The 25247-nt window shown below is 33.5% G+C and overlaps 2 protein-coding genes across 2 annotated transcripts; both read left to right on the top strand.

Moving 5' to 3' along the window:
* Positions 1-456: 456 nt before the first annotated feature.
* On the top strand, positions 457-25247 carry LOC106661130 (eukaryotic translation initiation factor 2 subunit 3). The gene is made up of 11 exons (XM_014384341.2): positions 457-596; positions 967-1398; positions 7468-7531; positions 13757-13867; positions 21577-21810; positions 21865-22023; positions 22097-22326; positions 22390-22534; positions 24704-24873; positions 24938-25110; positions 25172-25247. Exons 2-11 carry the CDS (start codon positions 1327-1329, stop codon positions 25230-25232), a joined length of 1419 nt encoding a protein of 472 aa, XP_014239827.1. The 5' UTR covers positions 457-596; positions 967-1326; the 3' UTR covers positions 25233-25247.
* LOC106661131 (histone-lysine N-methyltransferase SUV39H2) lies at positions 13874-15650 on the top strand. The gene has a single exon (XM_014384342.2). The coding sequence runs from the start codon at positions 13959-13961 to the stop codon at positions 15324-15326; it is 1368 nt and encodes a 455-aa protein (XP_014239828.1). The 5' UTR covers positions 13874-13958; the 3' UTR covers positions 15327-15650.

Raw genomic sequence — 25247 nt, 5'->3', positions numbered from 1 at the left:
TTGTATTAATAAATGAAAAAATTTAAATTAAAATGGAAAAGTTGAATATTAAACGGAAAGTTTAAAAATGTATTAAATGAAAAAAATTAAATTAAAATGGAAAAAGCTGTTTAATGAATGATAAAAGTTTGAAATTGTATTACATGGAAAAATTTAAATTAAAATGGAAAAGCTGAATTATAAATGGTAAGTTTAAAATTGTGTTAAATGAAAAAATTTAAATCAAAATGAAAAATTTGAATAATAAATGATAAAAGTTTAAATATATTTGCAAAAGGTTGAAATAGAAGTAAAACAACCTTAAATGAACATTTCAATTAAATAGTTCGTTATAAACCTAGTTCGTTTGAACTAGTTCAGTACAACGAACTATTCCACAATAGGAACGACTTTGCCCAACTCGTTTTCAAGTTGTCCGTTGTCGACCATTTAGAATCGATACCTAACCGGCTAAGCCGAACGTTATTTTGCCCTGAGACTGTTTTCCGCATCCTTAAGACTCAGCCGAGGATAAGGCTCAAGGACTGAGTTGTCCCGTCCTATGAAGTATTCGACGATTCATAAATTACGTAAATAAAGGACTCTAACGATAATAGGTAAGTCTGTAAATAAATCCGGATGTTCGTTTTTCGTCTACGCCTTTCACTTTTAAGGCGCCGGTTTTTCCTTGATTCGGTTATTTATAGTATTTTGATATTCGGCTTTATGTGCATTAAGAAAATGAATCATATTTATTGAAATCATATTTATTGAAATCAGTTTAATTTTAATGGTTATTTATTGATAAATGTGTAATTATTAAAAAAGTTAGATTCTGATTAGGGTTATTTACTAACATGTTTTTTGTTCCTTTTATGTTATGAAAGATATTTTAGATTTTTAATAAATAAAATTTTATTTGTATTGGTTTTCTTTATAATGTGCGGTTGTTAGGTAATAAATAACTGACCAATGTTTTTCTTACAGAAAACTTGGGCCTGGGTCGACTGGAGGTAACCTCCCGGCGGGAGAAAGGCGGTTTTTCAGAAGTAGTTGTTGGATTTTAAAGGAAAACTGCTTTCTCGTTCAACAAAAAAAAACGATTAAGGCCCTCCAAATAATTATATTTGGAATTAAAATAACAGGAGAGAAGAGACAAGGGGAAATACTTCATCGACTCGCCCTAGCTTGGATCGGAGAGGCCGTGGATCGACCGGACAGACCCTGCAAATAGCAGGTTCCTTTTACTGTGAGTTTCCTTAGGTTACTTGTGCCTCGGTTGAATTTGTTTCATTCCGGAAAGTTTTCGTTTTTTCGAACCGGTCGAATTTAATTTATTTTGACGAGATGTCGAGTGGAAAAACGGGAAGCGCGAACCCCGGCCAGCCGAAGCTCTCGACGCAGGATCTGGACAAGCTCGTAAGTCCGGTTTATTAAACGAAGTGTCGCACGCGTGGCCGGAACCTCCTGGCCGAATCCCAACATAAAAACTAATGTCCGAGGATTAACATTTCCGTCAAAACGGCTTATTTTTGACTATTTTCAATTTTAAAAAAACTCGTTCGACCCGATATTTACAAATTATTTAACATTATTTCGGCCAGGAGATTCAAGTCCCGAGAAACAAAATTTAAAACAGAAAAAATGTTCTCTTCTATTAAAATTACATCAGCCATAATTTTTTCAATTAAGGATAACCTCAGCATTTTTATTATAAATTGCCTTAAAATTACTGAAGGAAAATTGAATTATAGGATATAGAAAAATAAAATAATTAACGAAGTTCATAATTATTTTTACTGGGTACAATACTTTTTTATAACAATTAATACTGTATTAATATCCTTTGTTAGCTAAAACCTTTTGTGCACCTGTTAGGCATTCTGTTAACAAGGTACGGTACAACACTAATTTCATAATGCCGCATTAACATATTCGCGCTCGTGGCTTGCCTTGTCACTAGCTACCTTTGCGAGATGTATTCGCATGTTTGTTCCCCACAGCACGAGTGGCCGTTTACACACTCGCCAACTGTTCAGTTCATCGAGGGGGGGGTGAATGGTCGACGTGGAAGTTTTATTGGCAGCCGTAGTGCATTTGTTATATGTTGATAGGTATTTATGACTAATTGGAGAAAATAAAAGACGTCGCTGAAGGCGATGGTGGATGATACCATGTCATCGCAACAGAACCAAGTATTGAAAACATGAAATGCTCTATGAGGACTGTAGAGAACTTGCAAACTCTTACAGAAAGTCGCCAATTGATTTTGACTACATATTGTGCAAAATTGAACCGCTAATCATTAAAAGAAAAACTAAATGAAGAATGCCGATACCAGCTTAGCCGTAGCTTTGAGATTTTTAGCTACGGGTGGTGTCTACAGAAGTCTTCATTATTTGTGCAAGATTTCAAATTCAATTATATCTATCACTGAGTTCGCCCTGTCTCTATGGGCCTTTGACTCATCCCCAGAAAAATGCTTTCAGAACGAGCGCTGAGATTGGCGAAGCGAGGCACAAGACGAATGATGGCAGGACCATCTACACATTCGCCTCACCACTCAACTCGCTGTTCATGCGAATGTGTAAATACGGCATAAGCCATCACTGCATAGATGTTGAATGTTGCACTTAGTTGTTGCAAGTGAACTGGCTGCAGCCAAAAGCCTTCTCTGCAACGCATCCCACATGTGCTCAATGGGATTGAGGTCTAAAGTCAATGGGGGAAGTGGCAGATGGGAAAATCCCAGGTTTTCTAACCAGTGATGAACAACTCTGCCTCTAAGAGGTCTGGCATTGCCATCTAGAAATCTAATATCTCTGGTTTGAGGGATGTACCCCTTGATAATTCCTTGGATAAAACTCACTGCAGTGAGGTTGCCTTCAACAATATAAACTCCACTTAGTCCTCCATTGTAAATCCCAGCCCAGACCACTACACCGCTTCCTCCAAACTGCAATGAAGGGAGCACAAACTGGGGGCATTGCACACATCCCTTCTTCTTGGTGATTCTTCGGCACCTGCTATCATTATACAAGCAGAAATATTATTCATCAGTAAGCATAACAGCATTCCAGTTGTTCTCTTCTAGGTTCTCACTGTACCATATTCTCCTGAGTTACTGGAGGCGGGCTTTCACTGCAGGTCATTTCAAACAGGCATACGATGTGAGGCCAACTCCCCACAAACATTTGTTATAATGGCCTTGCCAGAACATCTTGTACCTCATTTAGGAAATGGCGTGCACTATAGAAAGGGTTCTGTCTTGGAGCAATGACAATATTTCTCTCCTCCCTAACGTTGTATTGTGCTGTGATCCACTACCAGGCCTCCTATTGGCACTTCCATCTCAGAATCGGGCTACCATGCTCTGAGAAATGCCAACTGCCTCGTGATATCCATTTGCCGGTGACCTCGATGACTCATTCTCACAGTAATATTGCACACATCTGGTTCAAGATTATGTCTTTCCATAGTTAAAGAGAATACAACTGGATTAAAATAGAGAAAAGATGAGATAAGGTGTTTGTTTACAAAATGAGTAATTTTCATCTTTATTATTCTTAAGTAAATTCGTTATTAAAAATGAGGATTAACATCATATTTTGTTTTAACCACCTAACAATAATATATCGGTTAATTTAATTAAAGTTAATAAAATAAGAATAAAGGGGACGTCGGTGGCGTTGACACGGCGCTCATCACTGTAAGGTCCCGGGTTCGAATCCAGCGGCCCTGCATTCGAACCCGACACTTACAAATGGGCTTTTTTCAAAAACACCGGCACCTCGAGGATNATATATATATATATGTTATTTATATTGAATTTGATTAAATTGGTGTAGCTGCGACTGAGTTTACATGTGTCTGTTCTATAATTGATGCTGTGTTTATCTTTGTTGTTGTAAACCATTTCTAAAAAAGTTACATTTAGTTGTGTTACGTGTGTAATATTTTTGGATTGTTGAAGTCGAATATTGTGTTTGTGCAACTGTGCTGCAAACTGTGCCGAAACGTCTAGGGATATGAGAGAGTAGTGTGAGGGTATGTGAGTATTATTAATTTTGTTAATGAAATGAATCTTTTACATTATATGTGTTACCTGTGATTGGAGTATGTTGGTTAGGTATTTTGTCATGTTATATGTCAAGGAATTTACAAATGAAATTAATCTTAGAGGGTGTTCAGGTTTATGTGTTTTTACAGATCAGTATAGTTTTGTGGGCGTTGGTGAGTTGTTTTGAAGTGATTTGTAGGTGTATATGTCAATTTCTTTTCGTTTAAGTGTTTCTTGGAAAATTTTGTTTGTCTGTTTGATGAGAGAAGGGGTAGGGATTTGATTGTGCTGTATATGTTTGTGTCGTTGATAATTTTGTTAATTTTTTCCTTGTACTCTTTTTTGCTGATTGTATTGTCCTGCTGTATCTAAAAGTGTTTTGAACTTACTTAAACAATAATAAATACTAGATTTGATGCGTTTGACTGAAAATTCATTATAAATAGGCAGAGAAGCTCGCATATCGAGAGCATGGTTGATCGAAGAAGAGGGATTCTATTGACCGTAGTAAAAATAGGTCATACTAGGTTGGCACATGGATACTTACTACTGGCCTAAGCCCACTTACAATCAGTTAAAAAAAAAATTTTGAATATTTTCATTGAAATAGAACCAAACCTTTAAATTAAAATAATAATGGGCTAAGTTGATTAACAACATAATGCCTTGCAAATATAAACTTAAATCAACAATAAAAACCATATATAGTAGAAATTGTATATAAGAACATCCAAGGGACTTAAAGCTGGGTTTCCATTGTACGATAAAATCACTCGTACAACTAAACGCGAGAATTGCTCACAAAATGCCGCCTCGGAGTAACCATTTCCACGAAGCGAAACAAGGTGAGCCATCAGTTTGTGCAAGACAAGCAAGCCGTTTTACATCAACTGCTGATCAGACTTGGCTATCATGGCAATACTTTTATCTTTGTCCCATTGTGATGCTCATTTCCTTCCACACCATTCTCTCCTGTTCTTATTATGATGAGTTTTATCTTTAGCATCCCACAAAAATCAATTTGGATAAGTCAAATGCAGTCCTGGTTCATTTTCATACTCGAGAGAAGTATGTTTACACAGAGAGAAACAAACATTGCTAAACACTGATGCACATTAAAAAACCGACAACTGGTCATCTCACCCCAAAACATCCTCATTCCAAAAGTTTCACTGTACCGGCTAGGTATGTCCAACATGAGACGTGTTTTGCGGAACAGTTGTGCAAGTTATAAGAACTAGATTCTTATTACCTATAGTTCTTATATCAGGTTGTTAACTTTAAAATGCTGGAGATGCAGATGCTATCTAGTACATAACCCTTTTAGACAAAGAAATGATTTTTTTTAATGGCCTTATGAACGTTTCATCATATATATGAAATTGGAGGGAAGGTTAGTGTGAAAAAATGGCTGGCCAGGAGCGACAGTGGGAATCGAACCCATGACCACAGGGTCTATGAGCTGAGTCTATCACGCTGACCACTCTGCTACCACACTTTGAATAAATATAAATAATCTTTAAGGTTTAAGAACACACAATTAACCCAAAAACTAATCCTTAAATTTACTGTACTGATATTAAATACAAATTTTTACTAGTACATATCGTCAAATATATACTAGTATGTGTTTAATGCAGTGTAATATTGAGCCCATGTTGAGATAGAAAAAGCATTTTAAAGATGAATATTTAGGTTGAAAGAAAACAGATATTGAGTGTAGTTGAATTTATGATGCATGTTTACAAACTAAGGGATTACTGTAGTGGAAAAAAAAAACACTCCTCTCAAGTAAAGACACATCTATAAACAATCACAAGGTTGTTTGTTTTTACTGACTTTATCTCACAACAATTTCACACAAAATCCATATGACACCACAAGAATAGCACCCCACTTTATGCTTAAAATAAACAAAAATACATAATAATACTTAATATAAATAACACATAATAAAGGTCGAAATTTCAGCAAAATAATGAAGAAAAAGGTGTTTTTCTAAACTATCTTATCCTTGACCGCTCCTCAGACTTCAACAAATTAATAACAGTGTTCCTTTTATTTTCAACATTAATATCAATATAAAAGGATTAAGGGTTCATGTATCAAACATTGTTCAAGTCTTTGAAAAGCCTTGACTCTTTTGGTAAAAGTATCTTAACATTTTTATCTAGAAGTTTTGAGTTTTTAAGTCATACAGCCATGTGTAATTTTTTTTTCCTTAAATAAATCGATATTGTTTTACAAATAAATTTCAATGCTTAACATTAGTTGTATAATTTGCTCCTTTTATTCTCTGATATTAAGATATCCCTGATTAAATTAAGTTTAGAAATTAGGAAGATTTTAATTTTTGGTAATAATCTTTTCAAAAACTTAAAAGCATAGACATTATTTTCTCACATTTTAAAACTGCTTCAGTATGTTATTTTAAAGAAACATACATCTTACTTAACATACTAAAATAATGTGGCGTTTAGTGACAGCCCATGATTATTTGAAGATTGTGAAGTGCAATCTGGTGTGTTGTAGGTTTTAAAAAAAAATTTCTTTATCATGGCAACGTTTCGATCTTTATTGAGATCATCTTCAGAGCCTGGGATTTGTAAACATTGTTTAAATTTTACAAATACATGTAGGATGTGAAGAAAAAAATGAATTTATACAATGCTAGAAAATTTTTAGATTTAATAAAAGAATGAATTTATACAACGCTAGAAAGTTTTAGATTAAAAAAATGAATTTATACAATGCTAGAAAATTTTAGATTCAATCAAAGTATTTGAACTTACCGTTTTCTGTGTAGATGTGTCATTCTTCTGTGTCGTGTTGAGAGTGCCAGTGAGATATGTTTTATGTATATGTACGATGGATTTTGAAGGGGTGGGGAAGGAAGTCGGGAATATAAAAACATTTTTATATGAGGAGTTGGCTTCTTTGAAGTGAAAGGTGCCGACAATAGGAAACAATGGGGAATGGTTTGGCCTGATTATCTTTTCAGGATTATATAGATGGGGATAATTAGGTTCTAAAATTTTCTAGTGTTGTATAAATTCATTCTTTTATTAAATCTAAAAAATTTCTAACATTGAATATATATATATTTTACCTAAAATTTTCTAGCGTTGTATAAATTCATTTTTTTCTCACATCTTACATGTATTTGTAAAATTAAACAATGTTTATAAATCCCATGCCCTGAAGATGATCTCAATAAAGATTGAAATGTTGGCATGATAAAGAAAATGTTTTTCTAAAACCTACGTCACACCAGAACAGACCGCATATCACAATCTCCTAATAATACTAAAATATATTCACTATTGCAGTAATTATTCTTGTAAAACAATAAATATAAATATTTATTAGTAATTTATAAATTCTGTTATTTAAATTGGGTACTAAATTTTGTTCATTACTGATTTTAGGATATTTCTGGATTGTCAGCACTCTCACCAGAAGTAATCAGCAGGCAAGCCACAATTAATATTGGTACGTGTTTCATTAATACTGTTTATCTAATTACTTTTTATCATTTTTCCTGTGCTTTCTAATGTATTTTTTTAGTTTTTCAAATACCTTACAGCATGATAGAACAAAAAAATAACTACTTGTTTTACAGCATGGATTTTATTCCCTCTGCCGGAGTTATTAAAAAAAAGCAATAAGTTAATATGGAATAGTTAATGGTAGATTGGTAAAAAATGGTTACTTTGAAGGTTTTTTTATTCTAAAAATTAAATCTCTTAACCCGTTTGTACCTATACTTTCATGTTTGTCAGGCATAGCTGTAAGGGGCCTAACGTTTTACGTTAACAGAAACTCAAATAGTTGTAGCCAGAAAGATCCTAATGCAAAAACGGCACCTCCCATTGTGTGACTGTGAATAGCATAAAGAGCCCAACATCTCATTGTCCTGTCACCAGACAATCACATTAGGCATCTTCTCTTGAACAGCCACCAAAAATCCAAATAGATTTAGAACGTCTAAGTTTTGTTTCCTAAAGTCAACAGACCAGACCTCTGACAAAGCTGTTTATAAAGAATATCTTTGGTTGATAAGTAAACTCGATGGGAGGGACTCATTACGATGTACTAAGGAAAGAGTGTTTTGAAATAAGAGTTCCATTTGGTTATATTTTTCGAATAAGACCTTCCAATGTGTGAACCAAGAGAGGTCGGAATTAGCAATTACTTCATTAGTGGTAATAATGACAGGCCTAGAATCTGGCGACCTTGAGGTTTTGACACGCTGCAAAGTGCAGTTTTAGAGTATAAACACAAATAAGATCAGTAGCAGTTTCCGAGTACAGGTGACAGTTGAGCAGAGAGTAATAGAAAAAAATTTCCTGATAAATAAGCATTGTACTTTCCCCACCCAATCGTACATTTGGTATTCCCAGATTTGGTACCCATAACAAAGAATTGATCTAAACATTTCTAGTGTTGACACTTTTAAGAGTCTTTTTTTAAGGCTTAGAAAGTTTTGCTAAATTTGCCGGAATTTAAATAAAAATCTGTCCTTGGTTGGATGAAAGAGTTGAACAATCGTCAGAATTAAAATTTCAGCCATAAAAGAACCTTTTGATCCAAATCACCTGTATGCCTCATGTTTGTGGAAAGACAGAGTTAAAACAAATCTTCTAAGAGTGTAAAAGTAATTTTGTCAGGACTTTATGAAGGGAAGAATCATCTGCACAAACGTTCGCTCAAATGAATCTTGTGTCAGCCTCCTCATACCTCTGTCCTTATCAGTTTATATTTTACTGAACAGTAGGCTTTACAGTAATTGGCACAACTTTCTTCCCAGATTAATTGTCATCAGATTGATTTCACCATTGGTTCCCGTGTTAGATGTAAATAAGTTAACTGATCAATCGATAATGTTTGTTTGCAGCTTCTTGGACAGTGGTGAATATGTTGCATACTGTAATTTTATTATGTCTGGAAATCATCTCTCAGCAATTCCCATAAAAATTAGACCCTGTCTGCAAACCATCTATTGTACCTCAACTGTGAAGTAACCACTTGTACCTGTTGAACAGCTAAGTTTGTATACATTTTTTTTAAAAATTCTTGGCTTTTGTAAGGTCCAAGGGAAGTCACCCTATAATAGTGAATAATCCATGCCAATGGCTAGTTATGGCACACACAAATCAAAGTAATTAAATGCTTGTTCAGGTAATCTAGTTCATGCATACATAAAGCCTAGTATGTACTGAGATTCTTTGAATCGATTCATGTTGTGGAGCAGAGTTGGGGCTGCGTAGATTCATTGTTGCGATGCAGCCCTGACTCTGCTCAGCGACAAAGAACCGTGTCCAGACCAAGATTCAGTTGACATTCATCAGTGCCTGCGAAAATGACGGAGGAATTAGCTCTTAGGAATTTCCCTTGCTCTTTTTTGCATGGTACTTACTACATCCAATCGGAGTGCATTAAAAAAACTGTCCTTTTAAAGTGTGCATTTTTTCTTTTGTCTTCAATTTTGGTGACTTCGGCTGTGGAAACACTGAATTTTTGGGCTAAACCGTTCAAAGTTGGCTTTTCAATTCCCGATTTCTGTATTCCGTGAATGATACATCCCACAACACCGATGGGAATGCATGGCTTCAATAAACTGTAAAGTCAACTCGGTACTCCACAACATTTACCTTTATACAAGACAGTATCAAATCTTCAAGAAAACATTCACTAGAACGTCAACTAAACAAATGAAGCAAGAGCGCTTGTTCCGATTCACGTCTGCATTGGCAAATGTTGCACAACATTGAGTCAAAGAATCTCACATCAAATGGGATTCAAAAGAGTCCGAAAATGCTAGCCCGCAACACACCAGATTCATTGCAACTATGAGTCGGGGCGGCCCGGACACAGGCTAGACACAGCCGAGACTCTTCGGAGATTCAAAGAGTCGATTCAAAGAATCCCAGTGGCCTAACATTTGTTCTCTTATTTTGGTCTTATCATTTTAACATCAAAGAAACAAGTGACAGCTACCTAATCCGTTCCGGATGATGAGGCATACCAACCTTTGAGAAAACCATTGAAGTCTGATGCTTATAAATATATAATAGTCCTTACATAACATGGACAGTTGATTTGATAATTCGAAACCCAAGGGACCACAAAATTAATTCAAATTATTAAGAGGAAAGAAAAAATGATTAAGAGTTAAAGTTACATTTTTACAAGTTATTACTTAAATTGTACATATATGAAATATCATAAAAATAATGAAACCATGGAAATAGATCAAATGTGTAAAGTTAACTCCATTATATTTAGTGGCCTGATTGACCAAATTACTTCATTCATTTAATCAGCCTTTTTATGTAAGGTTTTTGTTTGAAATGAAAAAGTTAGTGTCGTGAGCGGGATTCAAACAGACAACCTTCGGCACAGTGCGCTGCTGCTCTAATCACTTGATATTTTATGCGATGGTCTAATTTTTTCTTTCAATTTATCATTAATTTTTCTAAACGGCCTTGCATAAAAAAGAAAAACAAGGAAAAGATAAATATAAAATAAACTTTTTACCCTTTTGGTTGAGATTTAAAGGAAATACAAAAAGAAAAAAGGTAAAAATGAAGACAAAAATCTACTACTGAACTTAATATTTTTTAGTTGAAAAAATATATTTACAACGAGTAGTGTCTGTAAAGGGGAAAATGAAAAAAGTAAAAACGAAAAGTTACCACCTGCTCTGAAGAATTCTTCGATCTTGTGTATGTACGCCGAAAAAAAAACAACAAAAAACGGCGTACTATTGAAGTGAAAACCAAGAACAGTGCTTCTTATCAAGCTCTCTCTCTCTCTCTCTCTCTCTCTCTCTCTCTCTCTCTCTCTCTCTCTCTCTCTCTCTCTCTCTCTCTCTCTCTCTCTCTCTCTTTTTTTTTTTTCCTTTCCCCAGGCCAATTTCTCTATGTCCAACACTAGTTGTTAGATCCATTTCCAGCTGAAGATCGTGGGTTCAAATCCTGCTCGTGACACTAACTTCTTCATTTCAACCAAGACCTTATGTAAAAAGATTAATTAATTGAAACTAGTTAGATATTTTTAATTGTTCCTCAACCAAGTCCTCAAATAAAAATAAAATCCCAATGGCAAAGCCGGGATTTTGTACCCAGTTCTTCCACCATTGCAAATTCAAGTGTTTGTACATTGCCTCGTCATTCTTTCTTTTTTTAAAATTAATTATATTAAAATAAAATTTCAATGGCAATGCTGAGATTCGAACCCAGTTCTTCCAATTGACAAATATGACTATTAGCCTCTGCAGTTCCTTGAATTTTACTGTATTGGTAAGTTGTCAAAATATAACTTAAATTTATTTTAGGTGACAGTTGTTTAATTTACTGTTTCAAAAAATTAAATGTCATTTTGCTTTTCAAAAAAGTGGAAAATTTGTGGGCAATATATTATTTAAAATATATGTGAAAAAAATATTTGTTGTGATCCAGTATTTGTAAAGAGTATAATTTTCAGTGTATTTTTATTATTTATTAGGCTATTTCAAATATACTTTGACTAATAATGAATAATTGTTTTTATTGTGATATATCTCCATGTGGAAATTGGTAATGACCAAATTACAAATTGTTTTAATGGTGTTAATTTATCAGATTTTCAAACAAAATCTCACAAGAATCTGTGTGAATACCACTACTTTCCACAGATTGGCGAATGTCTTTATGCAGGCTTTATAGAATTCTGGTTAAATCATTAGATTGTCATGTTAACTTAATTTGCATTCTCTTGTAGCATTCTTACTACTTTAGTGGTTAGTTGTTTGATGGGATTTGTGATATGTGGAAGATCTGTGGGTAGATATTGCCTGCCGTAAAACGGTCAATTACAAGCATATCTCTCAACCATCTGATGGTAGTGATAGATGGCATAGATGGTAGATTGTTGAATTCAACTTGACCCCTTATATCTGAACAACATAAATATCTTAAATTATGTTCCCTCATCTTGTAAAAACTATGCTTTAATTGCAATAATTACATGACTAATAAATAAGTGGCTGAAATTTGGTTAATTATCGATACCTCAATTGGAAATTTTCTTGTATAATTTGAATTGAGCCAGTATTATAAAATAGTACATAAGCCATACAGGCATTGGGGGTGAGGGGACATCAAAAAGAATTACCCAAATTTATGTAAAAATAATAAAAATGTCCTTCCACTGTTTTTAAAAATTAGTTTTATGGTGTGTAATTAACAATTGTGATAGTATAATTTGGTCATTTCTGATAATTTTGGTCTGACAGAACAAAACAGCAGGAATAAGCAGCTCAAAATGAACTGAAAAAACAAACAACAGGTTCATCTCCCCGCAGATCCCAGTATGAAATCTATATTATTACAGATTATTTAGAGTTGGTGAGATGCGGTCTGGTGTGATGTAGGTTTAGAAAAACATTTTCTTTGTCGTGTCAATGTTTCTTTCTTTATTGAGATCAACTTCAGGGCCTGGGATTTATAAACATAGTTTGATTTAATCTGTGGGTACTGCTGTCAATATACCATCTGCGTACCAAGGAAGTTGTGGTATAACTGTGTTCAATAGATGTGCCATAATTATGTCAGCAAGTATCAGGCCTAGTTGCTACCCATGGCTATGCCGAATAGTTGTTTATAAAAATTATTTGACATGGCCTAAATTAAACGTGTTAATTTCTTCTGATAACTTTAAAATAGCCTTAAAACACTTTTCCCAGAATTAGAGATCCCACACCAGTAACAAATAAGTTTGAACAAATTTACAAAATCAATTATGCAAATTGTCTGGCAACTTACATTACAATATCTGAATTAGAGGGTAAAACAACACATCTAGACTGCAAATAACGCAAACAAAATCCTACAGCACTGGCTACCCACATTTTGAACATCAACACAATTTCGACTTCAACAATCCAAAAATATTAAAACACAGATCAAAACAAACTTAACGTAAATTGTTAGACATGGTTTACTTAAAAAGATAAACACAGCATCGATTACAGAACAGACACATGTAAACTCAGCTGCAGCTATGCTAATATTATTATAAATCAAATTCATTATCAATAACATACATCTAACACCCAAAACATAAAACTATCATTACATTCCACACATCAAACAATAGTCTAAATGATTATTTGGATATTGTAAGATGTGGTCTGGTGTAAGGTAGGTTTAGAAAAACATTTTCTTTATCGTGCCAATGTTTCGATCTTTATTGAGATCATAATCAGGGCCTGGGATTTATAAACATTGTTTAAATTATACAAATACATATAAGATATGACTATGAATTATACAATGGTGTACAAAATAAAGAAATTTTAAGTTTAATCAAAGTACTCGTACTGACTCAAAGTGTGTGTGTATTTTCTGTGTAGATGTCATTGTTGTGTATCATGTTGAGAATTATATATGTTTATAAATCCCAGGCCCCGATGATGATCTCATAAAGATTGAAACGTTGGCACGATAAAGATGTTTTACTAAACCTACATCACACCAGACCACATCTCTCGATCTATAAATAATCATTACTTAACGGTCAATAAATATTATACATTAGTACAGATCTTAGTATAAAATACTCTCTTTTCTCAAAATTAATGTTTTATATATTTGTGAATTACAAACAATTAATTATACATATTAATGTGATAATTTTAATTAAGTTGTAAAAAGAATTTCTTTCTGTTCCCAGGTACAATTGGCCATGTCGCCCATGGGAAGTCAACTGTAGTGAAAGCTGTCTCTGGGGTACAAACAGTTAGATTTAAGAATGAATTAGAAAGGAATATCACCATTAAGTTAGGTAATTTTGTGGTACTCGTGGTTTTTTGGTCATAAAAATATTTTTGTTTTGTAAATAAAATTAATATAAAGTTTTGAAAGGTAAAGTAAGCATGAATGGTCATATGAAAAGAGTAAATGGAATTAGGGAAGGAACTACTGATAATAAAGAAAACGGAAAGCTTAAAAGAAGGTATAAAAAGAGAAAATCATCAAAAAATGATCAATCGGATATCTATGAAGTGGAATGCATAATTTCTCATTCAGAAAACAATGGTCAGATTGACAGTTATTTAGTTAAATGGGCAGGTTGGGATTCATGCTATAACACTTGGGAACCCTCAGAGAATGTAAAGGGGTGTTACGAGGTGTTAGCAAAGTATTTTCAAAAATTGATTTTTCCTGATTTAAAGACTTATCCTCCTACTAAGAGTCGTGCCATGGCACTCAAAACATTTCTGAGCTCACACACCCAAGAAGAACTGAACAATCTTGCCAGGATATATTTGACACCAACCGGACATAAATTACCTGATATCAATGTTGAGGAGTTAGACGACAATATTGAAATTCTTGCCCAAATCCCACCGCAAGCCAGAGATGACAGTTTTGTCAATACTATTAAAAAACAATTGCTAATGCTGAAATTAAAGGATGAGAGGACTAAACAGTTGGAAATGTTACAGCAATGGGAATCTGACATAAACATTACAAGCAAAGACCCAGCACCAATCAGGGTCATTAATTGTATCGATTTAGAAGGCCCTCCTCCCAATTTTACATACATTAATAAATATATTGCTGGTTATGGGATAGTTATCCCTAACGATCCTCCTGTTGGTTGTGACTGCAATCAATGTGGAAAGAACTGTTGTTGTATTAAAGAGGTCAATGCAGCCTACACCAAAGATGGTCTGATCAAAGTCCAAAAAGGTACTCCAATTTACGAATGCAACAAGCGATGCACATGTCCTCCTTCCTGTAAAAATCGAGTAGTTCAGCGCGGACGTACAATTCCTGTCGTTATTTTTAAAACAAGCAATGGTTGTGGCTGGGGTGTAAAGACTCAGAAAAACATCAAGAAAGGGGAGTTTGTTGTAGAGTATGTTGGGGAAGTGATTACTAGTGAAGAAGCTGATCGTAGGGGGAAAATTTATGACAAAATTGGTTTGACGTACTTGTTTGATTTGGATTTCAATGATAAGAAAAATTTCCCTTATACTGTCGATGCTGCTCTATTTGGAAACATTTCTCATTTTATAAATCATTCTTGCAACCCTAACCTTGCAGTTTATGCAATTTGGGTCGATTGTCTCGATCCTAATTTGCCCAGGTTGGGTTTATTTGCCATTAGGGATATCGCGGAAAATGAAGAATTGACATTTGATTATTTATGCCTTCCTAATGGCAAAGAAAATTTGGGCACAGGATTTACTCATTGCAAATGTGGAGAACACAATTGTCGGAAATTTTTGTTTTGATTTGTTGACTATTCCAATATTTGATATTATTCTAACAGTTATATTTATGAATATTTTCCCCTTATTTGGTTGTAATTTTAGTAAAATGTCTGCAACATTAAGGAAATTAGAATGGTTTTAAAATTAAATTTACCTAAAAATTGTTTTATCACTTTTGCAGTTATTGTAACTAAGTTGAACAAAATTGTTTTGCCAGTCAAAAGATAACTATTATATTATGTTTGTTAAATACAATAATTTTTTATCTGTGTCATATTGGCTTTAATTTTGATATTTCTATAACTATTTGTACACCCAAATGAAATAAAGATTTTTTAATATTTACAATCGAGACATTTAATTTTTTAAAATTTAAGGAAAACTACATCTCCATTGTTCTCTCTCATTATCTGTGTAGAGATTAGTGATCGTTAATCAAAAATCTCTCATTATCTATCTACCTTTTTATTTGTTATATTTTTATTAGGAAAAGGAGTTTTAAAATGTAGCTTTAAAAATTACTACTTTTTATTTATTTAAATTATTGTTACTGGTGATTAATGAAGAGTAGAATTTTTTTTACAACAGAGTTGAATTAGTTTTAACTGTTAAAATATTTCTAAGGCTGATTTCTCTGAGTACTCGAATACAGTCAGGCGATAGATATAGACACAAGGTTATAAAAATATTGACGGTTGTAGAAAGAAAGGAATATTTGTGTTTGACGTACAAATAACTTGTAAACTATATTCAGTTTGTGTTTTCTATTTTAAACCCAATTGATAACAATTGTTGAATGTTTGACTCAAATCAAGTTCATTAGCTTCCCACAATTCGTCGTCATTCAAAACAGAAGGTTGAGTTTAAATTATACAATTATCATATGAGAACAACTACTGGTTTTGAAGCCACGAGAGAAAAAAAGTTAAATTTCAGTGAACTATTCAACACATTTTTTCTTCATGAACTGATGTATTATCCTCTTGGCATTATGTTATGTAAATTCCTAATCTTCCTATGTAAATAGAAATGTTTAATTAACTTTATACAAACGAAAATAAATGAAAAACTGTATGAACTTTACTGGTTACCTGGTATTTGTTATTGTTTACAATTAATTTTTAATGTATCTTTTCAATTTTATAATAAATCCATTAAAGGACAAAATAAAAAAGTCAAGTATATAGTATAAATTATGTTGATTTCCCAAGTTAAAAAATTTTGACGTTCTAACTGAACTTAATTTTTTATTCGAAAGCCAACTACCAATTATTCTAATAGAGGAAGTAGGTAATTAAAATATATCATGCTTATAGTAAAATGTGTTATTCCAGAAGAATTGAAAAAATAGTACTACCTAGCAAATAATATATATTTTATCTTTACTTTCAACTAGGTAGAGGTTGGACCATCTGTTTGACTATGTCACTAAGTATCATTAACAGTCAACCGTCAGATAACACAATAAATTTGTAATCCACATGCCATGTTGTACAAAAATTTAAAATTAGTTAAAAGTAATTCGTACCATATTAAGTGAATCTCAGAAGTAAGTAAATATGGATATACAAATTTAATCAGGTTGATTTGTTCTGCGTTGCATGAAAATTGCAATTAATAATTTTCAATCAAAAGCTCTACATTCATCTCCTTGTTGTCAAATAGAATGGCCTCTCATATTCTATGGAATGTCTTCCACACATCTCAAATTTTCAACTTGGTTTTTCATTGTAGTTTCTCTCTCTCTCTCTCTCTCTCTCTCTCTCTCTCTCTCTCTCGTTTTGTGAGTACCAATTGGTTGATGGATACATCAATTTTCCCTCATCTAAAGTTTCTTTCTAAAGTAATTCTACATCATGCATTATATCTGCAAATCCTCCATTTCTTAAACTAGAAGTAATGTTTACTATTTTGGTAATTGGCAGTGAAATATCATTACTCTCGAACCATTTAAGGAAAAAGCAGTTTCCAACAAATCTCCCAGGAAGTTAATAATTTTACTTGAGAGGATAGCATACAAAAAAAAGTTGTTTTACCATGTCTTAGGAGTGCTATCACCATTTTGCTCAACGTAATACTCAAACGGGGTTATAAGAGAGCTTTATATGTTGTTGTTTTTTCTGAGTATGTAAGATCTAATGGTTTAGTTTTGTAAATCTTACCTGCAGGTATTTGTACGTGTATGGGTAGTTCTCCACCACACAACAGCAAATCGCACATCTACACAGAAATGCATGAGTTTTCAATTACATTAACATTTTTTATTAATTATATTAATCCATTTACGTTTTTGTAGTCAATTGACCAAGTCTTTCAATTAATATTTTGGACAAAAATGGGGTTAACTGGGAAAATTACATTTTGAAATTATTTATTTAATTTTTTGCTTTATTTATTTTGATGTATTTTGAAGTTGTTTTAACCACAAGAAAAAATTATGTTAACAAAAGTAACAAGATGCTTGCAATAAAAGTCTAGTTATGCAGAAAATAACCAATAACAAAAACATGTGCTGCAATTGTCACTAGGTCACTTATTGGATCTGTCTTTACTTGCGGGTTACATTTTTAAAAACGAATTAGTTTAATTGTTGAACTACTTAAACCCGTTGCTCAACTACTCAACTGTTCACTGAAGATAGTGCAATGACAAAACACATTAGAGTAGTTCAACAATTGCGCTACTTTTTTCTGAAAATGTAGAAAAATTTAAAACCAGTGAATGTGGAAGTTGAACAGTAGGTCAACATAAAAGGACAGCCTGTCAGAAAGAGCCATTGGCCATACCCATTGTATGAACAGCTAGAAAGTATGTCCGCCGCCTCATTAACCAGGTGCAAAACAGTTGAAGAAGTTAACATCTCAACCAGGAAAACAAAAATCTACCTCCTCAGTAGGCAAGGATTAAGGAAATAACAGGCTTTTATACTGGCCTTTGCCCATTTAATTAACCACCTCAAAAACAGACAGAAACATGCTGACTGTCATGAAGAGGCAGAAATAACAAACATTCCTTTGTGACTGCAAAGCTTAGCGGGAAAAGGTATGGTTTCTTTGGAAAATGTGAAGAGGAACTAGGAAAATGCTAAATAACTTTAAGGATGGGTAGTGAACTTTTTGAGGTTTGGAAATTAAGAAGGGTTAATTTCACAATATGTAGATGTTCTAAGGTCACAGTGGAAGGAATGATCCTCATTTGGTCATCAGTGGCCCCCAAGAAGATAAAAGTCCTCTTCATGAACTCTCAAGAAGATAGTGGCATACTTTGACATCTTGAGGTCGCTAGTAGGCATATTACAAGTCATATGTGCACAATCATTATTATAAAGATACCAAAAATTATCTTATAAGGAAAAATCATACCGATTAAACACCAAATTTGTCTATGAAAGTAGAAAAAATCGAGATTACAGGATAAAAATGTGAATAACTTAACCATTTGATTTTAACAATTCACCCATGAAGGAAAATATTTTTGAGGAAAAAATACTTGGAAGTTTTGATATTTTTATGTGTTTCAAATAATTACTATTTATATTTATGTTAAGAATTTTCTTCCTTTACACAGCATAGACTATCCTTGTCAGTCCATATTCACTGGTATTGTCAGCATTTTCAGTGTTGAGTTTACCCTTTATAAGATCAACACTGAAGATAACGACCCGGATGTCAGAAATAATCATACTGCAGGTTAATCACCTCATAGATTACACTACACTAATAAACAACTTAGTTTATCCAAATAACAATCCAAAAGAAATTAACAAACTGATTTAGACCCTTGGATTAACTAAGATTAATCTTCATACTCTTGTAGCACTGCCATACATTGATTGCTCTTTACTTTGTGCGCCTATTTTAAGTTACTATATATCCTTTAGGCACATAAAACGAGTTTGCCAAATTTATATATATGTATATGTATAAATAATCATTATTTTTAGGACTACTTAAAATCACCAACAAACAAACAAAATTAAGTATAAATAGGAAAATTTACATGAGGGAGCAAGAGTCAAGTTATCTTAATTAAATAATTATATATTTAAAGAATTCAACTATTAGATATGTTCGAGAATGTATGCTAACCTGCAACATACAACTTAAACGTTTGCTTGAGAAAATTTAATTATAAGTTTTTTTTTTTTTACAAAATTAATCTTCTTTAGACATCCCAAGTAGTAATGCAAGTAAGGATATTAAACCATATAACATATAAACCCTCAGGGTGCCGGTGTTTTTGAAAAAAAGCCCATTTGTAAGTATGTCGGGTTCGAATGCAGGGCCGCTGGATTCGAACCAGGGACCTTTACCTTACAGCGATGATCGCCGTGTCAACGCCTAAACCATTGCGGCCACCGACACCCCCAAGGATGTTATTGTCAAATTATCATCCAGACAAAAGATTAATGATTCAGGATATCTAAAAGAAAATATTTTGTACCATTGTACATAAATTAGACACTAGTTTAGTCTGTTAACTGCTTTTTGACATCTTCAGTGGGTGATGATTGGAAATGATATTAAATAAATTAAATATAGTATAAAAAGTATATAAAGAAAAACAACAGGCAAACTTAATCCTCCACATTAAGTTCACTTGAAGAGTATAATCTAGAAGTTCCAAACAATGAGATTGTAAATTGAACGTTTAGCTTCAGTAAACAAATTACCTATTAAAATTTACATCAGTCATCAATATTGTTCTTTATTTACGACATGCATTAACTAAGGAAACTTCTTTATAAATAATACCTGACTTATAGTAAAATTTTTAATAAAGTTTTAAAATTTTATAGATATTGTGTATTAGTGGCCGCAATAGTTAGAGAGATGGCATGACGACTATAAGGGCCCTGGGTTCAATTCCCGGTGGTCCTGAATTCAAACCCTGAGTATTTTGTTTCTTTTTTCTCCCAAAAACACCAGCACTCTGGCAGTTGATATGACCTCTGCCGTAAAAAAATAAAATAAATGCTCAGAACAGACAGTGAATTCACTCTTGTATGTATTATAGAGGTTGAGTTAAACCTTAAAGGAAAAATCCCGAGACATAAAGTTTTAATTTTTGTCTAGGTTCTCATGAACCAAAACATATTGATCTATCTCTTCAGGATAAGGGGATACGGATAGGATATTTAATTATTTCAAATAGCAAGGTATTCATTACTGCACATTTGTGAAAGGTTTTTTGATGCTGAATTCAATGGTGCAGACAGTTTTTAATTTGGAGTCACCTTCTCAAGTTATTCATACAAAAAATTTTTCCAAACACTGGTTTTTGGATAAATGAAATTTTCTTCAACTTATTTATTTATCAGTTTAATTGATAATAAATTATTTGCTTGCGGTACAGAAAGAAAAATTCGGAACCATCTCATCAAATAATATTGATTTAACAGGAAGCTCTGGTTGTAGCTCTTAAAGCATGATTCAGCCTGGAGTAAATGTCGGTCAGCAAATACAAACGTAAATAAATGAAGCCAACAAAACAAATAAAACATGATCTGTTTACTTTGAGGCTTTTGAAAAATCTCACAGAAAGATTGAAATGTTTTAGTACATAGTTAACACATCTTAAAAACCATCACACTAAAGTTTAGTTTTTATGTTCTTTGATTTACTGTACAAATCGTAAAAAGTCTCATAATTACTCACAAGAAAAAGTGAAGATGATTTTTCTGTTGGGAAACATGGACCAAAATTTGCACCAGGCTGAATCTTGCATTAATGAGCTACATCCTGTTATTTGAGGAAATACTTACAAAATTTTTCTTTCAGTGCCTCAAGTAAGAAAATTACTATCAATTAAAATTATAAATAAAAAATTGGTGATAGGTTGGAGAAGATTTCATTTATACAAAAACCAGTGTTTGGAAAAAGTTTTTCCATCAGTTAAGTTCCTACCCGTATCGTGTTATTGTGGAGAGTTAGATCAAAACTTTTTTATTCATAAGAAATGACAAAAATAAAAATTTGCTTTCTTGGAGCTTTTCAGAAAGACGCCCAGTCAAAAAATATAGGGGGGAACAGAAGTTAAACTCATCCTGTATTGACAAAATGATAATATATTAATTTTCTGTATTTTTTTAAAATAAAGTTATTATCTACATCAAATTATTGATAGCTACAGACAAAATAGAATTTTAAAGAATGTGTAACTTATCAAAATTAAACAGACAAAAAATATGTAGTAAATATATTTATAACATTTTTTGATTGTACATAAAAATAATATGTAGTTTAACTGCAGTATTTATTTACTTTTTCAGGATATGCCAATGCAAAAATTTACAAATGTGATAACCCAAAATGCCCCAGGCCCGGTTGCTATATATCAGGCGGTTCTTCAAAAGATGATACTCTGCCTTGTATAAGAGTTAACTGCAATGGATATTTTCAATTGGTACGCCATGTGTCGTTTGTCGACTGTCCTGGTCACGACATTCTTATGGCCACTATGCTTAACGGTGCAGCAGTCATGGATGCTGCTTTATTGCTTATCGGTTGGTAGAATTGTTTGAATTTAGAGAAATCGTTTAACACTAGGCTCATTTCAGCTGGTAACGAGTCTTGTCCTCAACCGCAAACATCCGAGCATTTGGCTGCCATTGAAATCATGAAGCTCAAATACATAATAATACTCCAGAATAAAATCGACTTGGTCAGGGAAGCCCAGGCGAAGGAACAGTACGAACAAATTTTGAAATTCGTCCAAGGTCTTTTTCTCAAAGTTTTAAATGTATTATTTAAGTTTAAAGTTTTTAAAATTTGGTTTATTAAATTTAACAGGTACAGTAGCTGAGGGTGCACCTGTAGTTCCAATCTCAGCTCAGCTGAAATACAACATTGAAGTCCTTTGCGAGTACATTACAAAAAAGATCCCTGTCCCAATAAGAGATTTCAACTCTGAGCCAAGGCTTATTGTCATCAGATCATTTGACGTAAACAAGCCTGGCTGTGAAGTTGATGATCTTAAAGGTGGTGTTGCAGGAGGAAGTATCCTTAGGGGTGTCTTAAAGGTATTTAATTATTTCCAATTATTAATTATAAAATTATATTAAATTTAATTTGCTTTCCACCAGATTGGCATGGAGATTGAGGTCAGACCTGGCCTTGTTTCAAAAGACAGCGAGGGGAAATTGACGTGCAAACCCATTTTCTCGAGAGTTGTTTCACTCTGTGCTGAGCAAAACGACTTGCAATTTGCAGTGCCTGGCGGACTTATTGGTACGATAATACTAAATAAGTTTATTTTAAATAGATCTGTATCGACCAGGGTAATTCAAATACTGGTTCAGGTATGTCATCGGAAACAAAAGGTTTGTTCCATCACACATTCAAACCACCCACAAAGGGGTAGGTGAATGAACAGTTGAGGTTTGGCATTCCATCATGCTACCAACCCAAACCAACTCAGTCTGTCAATTGGCCGTTCCAACACGTTTTCAAGTCAGGTTTGGGACTGGTTTTTGATCGTTAAAACAGTCTGAGGATGTGACTAAGGACTGGCAGTCATAAGACATGCACAGATATCCCCCCCAGCACCTTTGCTTGTCAAATCGCAAAGTTTTTGGTGGACCAGATGTATATATGAAATATGTACATATATATGTATTTATTTTTTAACGAATATACAAAATAATAAATTTAAAAAAAATGTAAAATAAAAAAAACTTTAATTATCAAAGGATTTTATAGTTTACACACATTAGTTGAAAAATTTGTAAAAAGGTAACAATTTATTTGAAATAATGTACATTTTTAAATTTTTGTAAATAAAAATATATCTTTCTAATGCTAAAAAAATTATATAAAATAAAAATGCACTTTTTTATGTTAAGGAATTATATAAGTGAAATTATTTTATATATTTTACATTTGAAAATAATAATTATTATACAGAGAAAACTGCAGTATTCAAAAATGGTTGAAACTTCTCCAATAGGAAAATAATATATGAGAACATCACACAAATTGATAGCATCGGTAAAAGAAGGGTAGAGAAGAGACAGTTGACTGATTGATTTTAAGGTTTTTGATGTATGAATTTTCGCAGATCGAGATTAGAAAAAAAGCATTCCATTGTGGTCAGTCAATGTTCAGGCATGCGCAGTTATAAAATATGGATTAGTTGGCAACCGGTTTGTAATTGTGTATTTATACAAACCTAAGATAACTATTAATTTTTGGTTTCCAATGACCAAAATGATCCACTAGTAATAAGAGGTTTATTATAAACAAATTTCAATATGGTTAAAGGCTATCAGCCTGATCATTTGATAATTGTCTAGAATCACACATTTAACAATTAAAACAATTCATAGGTGGCCTTTCAAAGGTGTAGGTAGAAGAGCCATCCTCGCCTGATTAATAATAGGCGAGGTTGATCTATGGACACTTACTTTTGGGCCAAAGCAAAGAAAAAGCTGGTTCAATTTGTCCCTCAATTAAAAGATGCAATTCCTTGGTTCCATATAAGTACACATAGGAAATTAGGAAAGCCACCCATGTGACTATTGTTCTTGAGCACGGCAGCGAGTGTCTGGGTGCCCTGTTCTGATTCTTGAAGGAAATTGTTGTTTTATTATATAATGATAGTCCTATGTCCCTGAGAGGATTATATTTATTGACATGAATGGGTAATGTGAGAGGAAGAATCGAGTATTCTACCACCTTAACTGAATGAATGGTATGTAAATAGGGAAGTATGTATTTAAGGCCAGTGCCACACTAGACAGAATGTGACGGAAATTTCGCTTCGAAAAATCCACCCCAACCCGAACAAGCCACATATACAATGGAAATAAACAGAATGAACCTACAGTCTTTTCCATTCTACCCATGTTCGTCGCTAGTGTGGCGCACCCTTCTACTTTGCACTGTTTTGACCTGATTAGACGGAACCCAGCAGAAAATTCCGTCGATGGATGCCGGTGCACTAACGGAGCTTGGCGGAAATTTCCGTTCAGTCTGTTGCTGGCAGTGTGTTTTGAATGTAAGCTTGTGCAGCGGAAACTTCCATCGCATTCCTTCTCATGTAGCACCGGCCTAAGTGAGTGAGAGGTGAATGGGATTGTATTTAGGAACTGATTGTATTGGAGGATAAAATATCCTAGCTGTTGATAGCCCCTGGAGCCTATACTCAGTGGCTGGATGGATAAAACCGAGGTCTACCCAGGACTGCCAACACCCCAGTGGTTAATTTATTAAAACTTACAAAAGCTGGAATTGCCGGTGGACTATGAGAAATTATGTACATACGTGGGCAGATTTAAGCTTATATATCAATGTAATCAGTAAAACAAGCCTGTTAGTTTAATAGAATAAACTTGAAGAATAATTTTTTCTTTTCAGTTTTTTCATAGCAAAATTAATAGTATATTTTTAAATTATTAGGAGTTGGGACCAAGATTGAACCAACACTTTGCCGAGCAGACAGATTGGTAGGGCAAGTCTTAGGATCCGTTGGTGCTTTGCCACAGATATTTATTGAACTTGAAATTTCCTACTACCTTCTAAAGCGTCTGTTAGGAGTCAGGATGGAAGGAGATAAAAAAGCAGCCAAGGTAAAGTACAATTATCAAGAGGATCAAAACAGATACTCAATTTGTTTTTTGGTCTTTTTCCTAGGTTGTAAAACTTGTTAAGGCAGAAGTGTTGTTGGTGAACATTGGTTCACTTTCCACCGGAGGTCGAGTCAAGCAGTCAAAGATGGACTTGGCCAAAATTTCTCTCACAAACCCCGTATGTACGGAGATAGGAGAAAAAGTCGCTCTCAGTCGAAGAGTGGAAAAACATTGGAGGTATTTATTTCCCCTGTGTCCATGTGTCTAAACAAAATTTGATAATTTTTCTTGTTTACAGATTGATTGGTTGGGGTCAAATCAGAGGCGGTGAAACAATTGTACCATCAAAAGCGAGTTAATAATTTAATTTACAA

Source organism: Cimex lectularius, unplaced genomic scaffold (assembly GCF_000648675.2).
Source record: "Cimex lectularius strain Harlan isolate CLEC.00 unplaced genomic scaffold, Clec_2.1 scaffold39, whole genome shotgun sequence".
Taxonomy (NCBI): domain Eukaryota; kingdom Metazoa; phylum Arthropoda; class Insecta; order Hemiptera; family Cimicidae; genus Cimex; species Cimex lectularius.
Note: the sequence above shows the minus strand (reverse complement) of the source record. Positions and strands in the feature narration are given on the sequence as shown.

Bases quoted from the DNA above. Each gene is read 5' to 3' on its own strand.
- LOC106661131 (XM_014384342.2), top strand. From the start codon at position 13,959: ATGAATGGTCATATGAAAAGAGTAAATGGAATTAGGGAAGGAACTACT.
- LOC106661130 (XM_014384341.2), top strand. From the start codon at position 1,327: ATGTCGAGTGGAAAAACGGGAAGCGCGAACCCCGGCCAGCCGAAGCTC. The intron at 22,327-22,389 runs GTATTTAATTAT...GCTTTCCACCAG, and splicing joins TCCTTAGGGGTGTCTTAAAG to ATTGGCATGGAGATTGAGGT. The intron at 24,874-24,937 runs GTAAAGTACAAT...TCTTTTTCCTAG, and splicing joins GAGATAAAAAAGCAGCCAAG to GTTGTAAAACTTGTTAAGGC.